Source organism: Varanus komodoensis, unplaced genomic scaffold, assembly GCF_004798865.1.
Source record: "Varanus komodoensis strain SLA01 unplaced genomic scaffold, ASM479886v1 scaffold38, whole genome shotgun sequence".
In the NCBI taxonomy this organism is placed as follows: Eukaryota; Metazoa; Chordata; class Lepidosauria; order Squamata; family Varanidae; genus Varanus; species Varanus komodoensis.
The window spans coordinates 2,128,390-2,134,620 of record NW_025335909.1 but is presented as its reverse complement, the minus strand read 5'-3'; the positions used below and the strand labels follow the sequence as shown (position 1 = coordinate 2,134,620).

Below are 6,231 nucleotides of genomic sequence, written 5' to 3'. Positions count from 1 at the left end.
GATCTACCAAAATAAGTTAAAACTGATTCTTTGAAACTGTCTTGATATTAATTCACTGCATAATGTTTTGTTGAAAAAACTGAGGGAAATGCACTTCTCTTTCTTTTAAACAGACATTCAGGGCCAAGCTAAAGGTGGAACCAAATGCATTTTCATGTTGTAGGAGTGGATTTTCTTTTAATAAAGTGCAAATAGAATTACCAGAAGGTGATGGAATTAACTCTTGTTGCCTCTCCTGAGGAGCTAGGAAAAACCTTCCCCTCTGAAGCTGGTGCTCTGCTTTGGGATGGGACACTTGCCCAGTGGCACCCCTTCCCCTCACAAAGGAAATACTAGTTTTAGAGAAGGAAACTTCCTCAGGATCTGAGCAAGAGGAAAACCAGGTTATCCATATTTCTTGATTTCTTTAGAGTGGGGTGGGGGCAGAAAGATCATCACTGGCTGTTTTGGACTCCCAACAGCCCGCATTCCTGGCCATGACGTCTGGAAGCTGCAGTTCATCTTGTCTGGAGATCTAGCTTCTTCTTACCCATTTAGAAACCCATCCTGAAGGAAGTGGCTCTAGAAACCACCTTTTTGTCCGTAAGGAAAGTGTATCGGCCTTTCCCAGTCTGGTGCCTTCCAGATGTATTGGATAACAACTCCCATCATCTGTAAGGTAAGGGCAGCGGGTGGAAGCCCAGGTTGGACTCCACTGAGCAGCCTTCCTCAGATTTATGCCTTCAGACATGTTTGGACTACAACGCTCGGAATTGTCAGTCAATGGCCTTGCTGGGTGGGAATTCTGGGAGCTGCGTTCTTAAATACCTCTGAAAACCTCCAGGTCGGAGTGGGAGGCCACAGAGGGAAGATTCATTCTTTTTTCTCATGTGTCACCCCCATCCCTGTTTTAGTGACAGCCACGTGGGGGACACTGAGAGCCTGAGGTGGTTCGTGTTGGACCTAGAAGGCCCTCATTCTAGTCCCTGTGCCGCCATGATGCTCACTGGGTGACTTGGGCCACTCTCAGCCTTACCCACCTCGCAGGGTTGTTGTGAAGAGAACATGAAGTGGAGGAGGACTATGAAAGAGTCCTCGTAAGAGGAAAACAGGTGGGATATACATGCTATGTAATCGTGGTAACGATCATGTGCCAAGGCATCGCTGGGAAACTTGGCCCTCCAGATGTTTGGGTTTACACTTCCCATGATCCCTCGCCACTGGCTCAGGAAATTGTGAGCCCAAACACCTGGAGCACCACACACTGTCCGCCTGAGGTAGGGACTTTGCTGCACCGTCCACTTCTGACGCCTTGAAGCACAACTTGTTGAACAGCTAAACAGGCTTAAGGGTTTCATGGGACTGGACCTTCCCCACATTTCGCTGAATCCCCTCTGTCCAAGTGTCAGGCAGGTGCACAAACAGCGGACTCACTATGGTCAAGGCATTTATTGACTTCACTTCTATACAGGAATAAGTGGCAAAATATAAAACAATTTGAAAAAGAAATGGAATATATATATAGTTGTGTGTGTTTTAGTGGACCAAGAAATTGTCACTTCAACAAAGGGATATGACTTTTACATTAGCAAGAGCAGTAAAAGCCGCACCAAACCAAGCCGTAAGCATTGCGTTCATCCAATATGCCTCTGTTTTTAAATATATTACAAAAATAAAACGTATTTCTCGCATCTCTTTATATTTTTAGCACAACCCAAGAAATTACAATTTGCATTGTATGCACATCACCTTCCACCACTCTTTAGACCTCACATGTGGGTTCTGACTATACCATGTCAGGTTGCAGGCGATGTTGAGAGGTTCAGTTCTCCTTCAAGTTAAAACACCACCATCACCACCACCACCCTCTTTGGGGTTAACACCTAGCATGGCAGGGAAAAGCCTAGTCCAAGGTGCCTTTTGTGAAATGCTAGCTTTATGAGATTTTCTGAAGTATGAGGTACGGAGCCAGCCCTACCCTTAGGCAGAATGGGACAACTGCCTTAGGACAATTATCAGCTGTTCCTCATGAACTCTCTGGTTGGCTATGGGAGGAACGTGAGGATGGTATGCCATCAGGCTGCTGCCTAAGCTAGCCGGCTGCCTCAGAGATGGTGGACACCACCTATTGCTACTCTTGAAGAGCCATCAGAGCATCCACTCAGCCTCTGTACACCAGCTGGAAGGTGGAAGCCATCTTGTCCTGAGTTAGCCTGGGCAAGGTAGTATTTAAGCTTTCACTGAAACCTGATGGTGCATTTCATGTCTTGCTGACGACAGAGGCTGGTGACCAGGTTTGGACTCCCAGCCAGCAGGTTAAAGGAGCTATCCAAGTGCTGAACTCTACTCCTCCCTCCCCAAAAGATTCAGCACCACAGACAGCTCCTTTAAATTTCCTGCTCTGACCCAGGGGGAGCTAGCACCTTCTTCCTCTTGGTGGTATATGCAAATTAAAAACTTTCACTTACTTTTAATGCTGCTTTAGATAACAATTTTGTACTTGGTTTTTCAATGGGAAATGGACAGCAAACATTAAAAGATGCACCTCTTTAAGAAAGAGCCTATCGTGAGCATCTATCGGATGGATTCCTCATTCAAATTAATTTGGTTCATATCTTACTGCAAACTTACATACTTTCACACCTGGGAAACTAACACATCTTCAATTCCCAACACAACTCAGATAACTCAGTTATCTTCCAGAAATTGCACTTCTCAGATGTGCAATGGGATTCTCCATTTTAAAAAATGCATTAAAATGTGAATAATCATGAAAACAAAACTCAAAATACATTATAAGAGAAACACTGCTAGAAAAAATATATATATTGTAGGCAAAATCACATATACAGTTTTAGGCAAACTATAGCAAAAAGAACCAAAGTTAAGAATGAAGAAATAAAGAGAATCGGAAACTGAAAAATTGGTTTATCCTGAGGCAAGCCATATCTGTATCCCACTTCTTCCTTTCTTCCCTACACATGCTCAGAATCAAAATATGATGTCAGAAGCAATCCTCATTTCAACAAATTGCTATGACTGCTGCCGGGCTGGAAATGAAGTTAGATTCATTTTTATGCAAAATTCACCTTAGACACCATATCTGCCTTTGCAATTTTGCTTTCCCAGAAATGAGAGGTAGTTTTAAACAAAAGTTGAAGCTAGTTAACATGTCCGTATTTGATATAAACAAAGAAACCCAAGAGCTTGGAGATTTAAACTCTAAACTCGCTTTTGGCCGTGGAATTTTTTTTTCTTTTTAAAGTATCTTAAGAGTCCTACAGGATCAGACCATCACTTAGAGAGAGCTCTTCAGATTCCCCCCATCCTTCCCAAACCAGCTGTTCTGGGATTTCCTGGCTTTTCTACAGTGCTCCCTTCACTTCATTGGGAACGACTGAAATGCCTCTTGGCAGGCTTAGCTACTGGTAGCAAGGGCTTCAAATGGCAACAGGCCCCTTCTTCCCATGGCCTGAGCAAGCACCGCTGATTACTTTGTGTCAGTGCTGGTCTAGCCCAGCACAAGGTTATTTGTGCTAGCCCTGGGTCACAAATGGCTCCTCCTTCCCATGCGTCCCAGAGGGCGGGAGACTGGTGTTTGAAGATGGGTACTTCTGGGCCTGCATGCTTACCTGCGACGTGCGCACAGCAGGGATGTATCCTGGACGCAAGCACCTCACACCCATGCCCTGTAGCAACCCCCCACCCCACAAGTGGAGACGGAGCTCATTCCACGCACCTCAGTTGGTGAAGATTAGAATGTTTCCAATCCCACCCGGGGATGGGGGTTTGTTTTTCCATCTTGCCATCATGGCCCTAATCAAAACTTCCCACCAGAGAACGACGACCCCCACAGGGGGAGTCGGCCTTGTCCCAAGAAACTGCTATGCACATCCTGAATGCGGAGGGAAATGCAATTGATTAACTCTGTGTGAAATGCAGAAAAAGCTAAAATGGCAGTAATTTCTGCACCTGGTGGTACACTAACTTAGAAAGGATATAATGTTCCAGAGAGGGGTGGGGGGAGCCTGCCAATCCAATCTTGAGGATTCGGCCTCACCTATTGCAGAGAGAAAAATGACCTTGGATTTAAAAATTGCCTTGGCTGGAGCAATTCTTCCAAGCTCCCGGCACTGTCTAATAACCGAAAAGCAAACTAGCACTTAAGGAATTAGCTTAAGCTCTTCATGGCTACAAGGAACGTACAAAGTGTGCTGTAGTCCAAGTCCCCAATTTAAAACTGCCGTGCTTCTGCACACGGTTGTTTTTATGTGCTCCAAGATCTGCCAAAGTGATCACCTTTTAACATACCTTCCCGCTGAGGCCTAGTGCGTGTGAAAGAAAGCGGGCAACACAATGCCCAGGCCTTCCACTCGGAAGCAAGCCCCACTGGAGCTCTGAAATTACTGCCACGGAGCAGGCCTGGCTTTTCAGTTTTGGGCTGCAATCTTATACACAGTTGCACGGGGGAAAAACTTTGTCCCTACTTCTGAGTAGACATGCATAGGTTTGCAAGGTAAAACATGCAGGTACAAGGTAACATTCACAACACTGGGGTGTATCTTTGTTTTATTTGTGTATCCATTATGCTTGTATCCCACCTTTCTGCCACTGTGGAACCCAAGGGGGGCTCTGTGCAGTTCCCAGGCGTCCCCCCTCCAAGCTTAGACCAGCCGCAGACCTGCTTAGCTTCCACAGGGTGCACACCTAATGTGCCTTCAGACCATATTCTGGACCATGTGATGAACAAAATATGCTCAGTGCTTTGTTGCTCTGCATGGAAGAAAGGATGGATGTGAGGGGAGAATTGTGGCCGGGGATAAAAGTACGTTCTTTCCGGGCTTTCCTAACTGGTTAAAAAGACATGAACGGCACAATCCTAGACATGTTTACTCAGAAGTAAGTCCCACTGAGCTCCATGGGATTTTTCCTCAGTTATGAGGTGGATGCAGGACTGCTTAAGCGTTACCCTTATGCATTATGCCACTCAAGTGTTAGTTCTTAAAAGAATTGGTATTAAAAAGAAAGCAGCCTGATTTCATTCTACCAGAGGGCATAAGCTTTGAAGAGCAGTTGCCATTTTGCAGCTCACAGATATGCCCAGAACAAAAGCTGCAGAGTGATATTTTCAATTATCATGGCTAGAAAAGCACTTCCCACTGAACCCCTTTTAAACGCTCCTTCTGACTTAAAAAGCCAAAGGAACCCAATTGGATTCTTAAAGAAGTTCTTCATTTAGAAAGATTTGACAACAGAGAGTCGAGATCAAAGCATTTTGATTATTTGATCGAAACATTTCTGGCCCAATTATTTTTCAGCAGTCTCAGGCAGAGTTGGTGAGACAGTCGCTCTGAGCGCAGTCTCTTTGGTGCAGCGCATATGCGGAGAGCACCAGAGGAGCAGAAACATCCCGAGCACTTGGAAGGTAAGGACAGCTCTGCATAGCCAGTGGAGAGCAGCACAGAGAGTTCTCCCTGTTGCCAAAGCAAATGGGGACTGCATGTCCTTGGAGCGCACTCACAAACCGAGGAGGAACTGCTCACAGGCTAATGCTGCCACGGGATGAAGCCAAAGCACCACTAAGGCTGAATTATGTCATTTTCCCTTTTTTTGGATGCACACTACAGGTGTCGAATTTAGTTTTCCAGCTCTCCTTGGAGAGAAAACACAGTGCATGATTACCCGAGGTACTCCGCATCCTCTGCTGGCAGCCAGTTAAAGATCTGTGCAGAGCAGCTCGATAATCCTTCAAAAAGTAAACGGCCATTTGTGCAAAATACAGTTTGTTTCTTACGTATGGCCAGGCTCCTTGTTCGAATTATCCTGTTTGGACTTTGTGCAAAAAAGAAAAACGTTTCAGTGGTTGATAGGGTGTGCTACACAACAACAACGAGCCATTGGATCTGGGAGAACTGCTTGCAAGGCCTCACCACTAGAGTTCAAAGCTTGTTTGTTCTCTTTGTCTCCCTTCCCCCTTTTTTCACGATCTGTTCAAACAGAAAGCAGTTAAATCTGCAGTTTGAACTGGTAGGTGCTTGTTTTCCATTGGTCGACATCTGCGTTCAGCATGGTACGCTCAGTGAAAGTGACGTGTCCTTCCGCATCGATGAGAATGACTGTATTTGTTCTGCAAGGGGGGGCGGGAAGACAAAGGAAGACAACGGCGATTAACAGTGTTTCCACAGAACCATCTCCTGGGCTGCTAGTTTTTCATTCACTTTTCCCCTCTTCCTCCCAGCTGACATATGAAAC

General features: G+C 45.5%; 1 protein-coding gene across 4 annotated transcripts in view; it reads right to left on the bottom strand.

Annotated features, from left to right (window-relative positions):
- Positions 1–1,409: 1,409 nt before the first annotated feature.
- The window catches only part of TANGO2 (transport and golgi organization 2 homolog), a 71,918-nt gene continuing 67,096 nt past the window's right edge, over positions 1,410–6,231 (bottom strand). For all 4 annotated transcript variants that reach the window (XM_044440495.1, XM_044440494.1, XM_044440493.1 and 1 more), the window contains one exon: positions 1,410–6,106. In XM_044440495.1, coding sequence (XP_044296430.1) covers positions 5,986–6,106 — 121 coding nt within the window. In that variant the 3' untranslated portion in view covers positions 1,410–5,985. The remainder of the gene's footprint in view (positions 6,107–6,231) is intronic.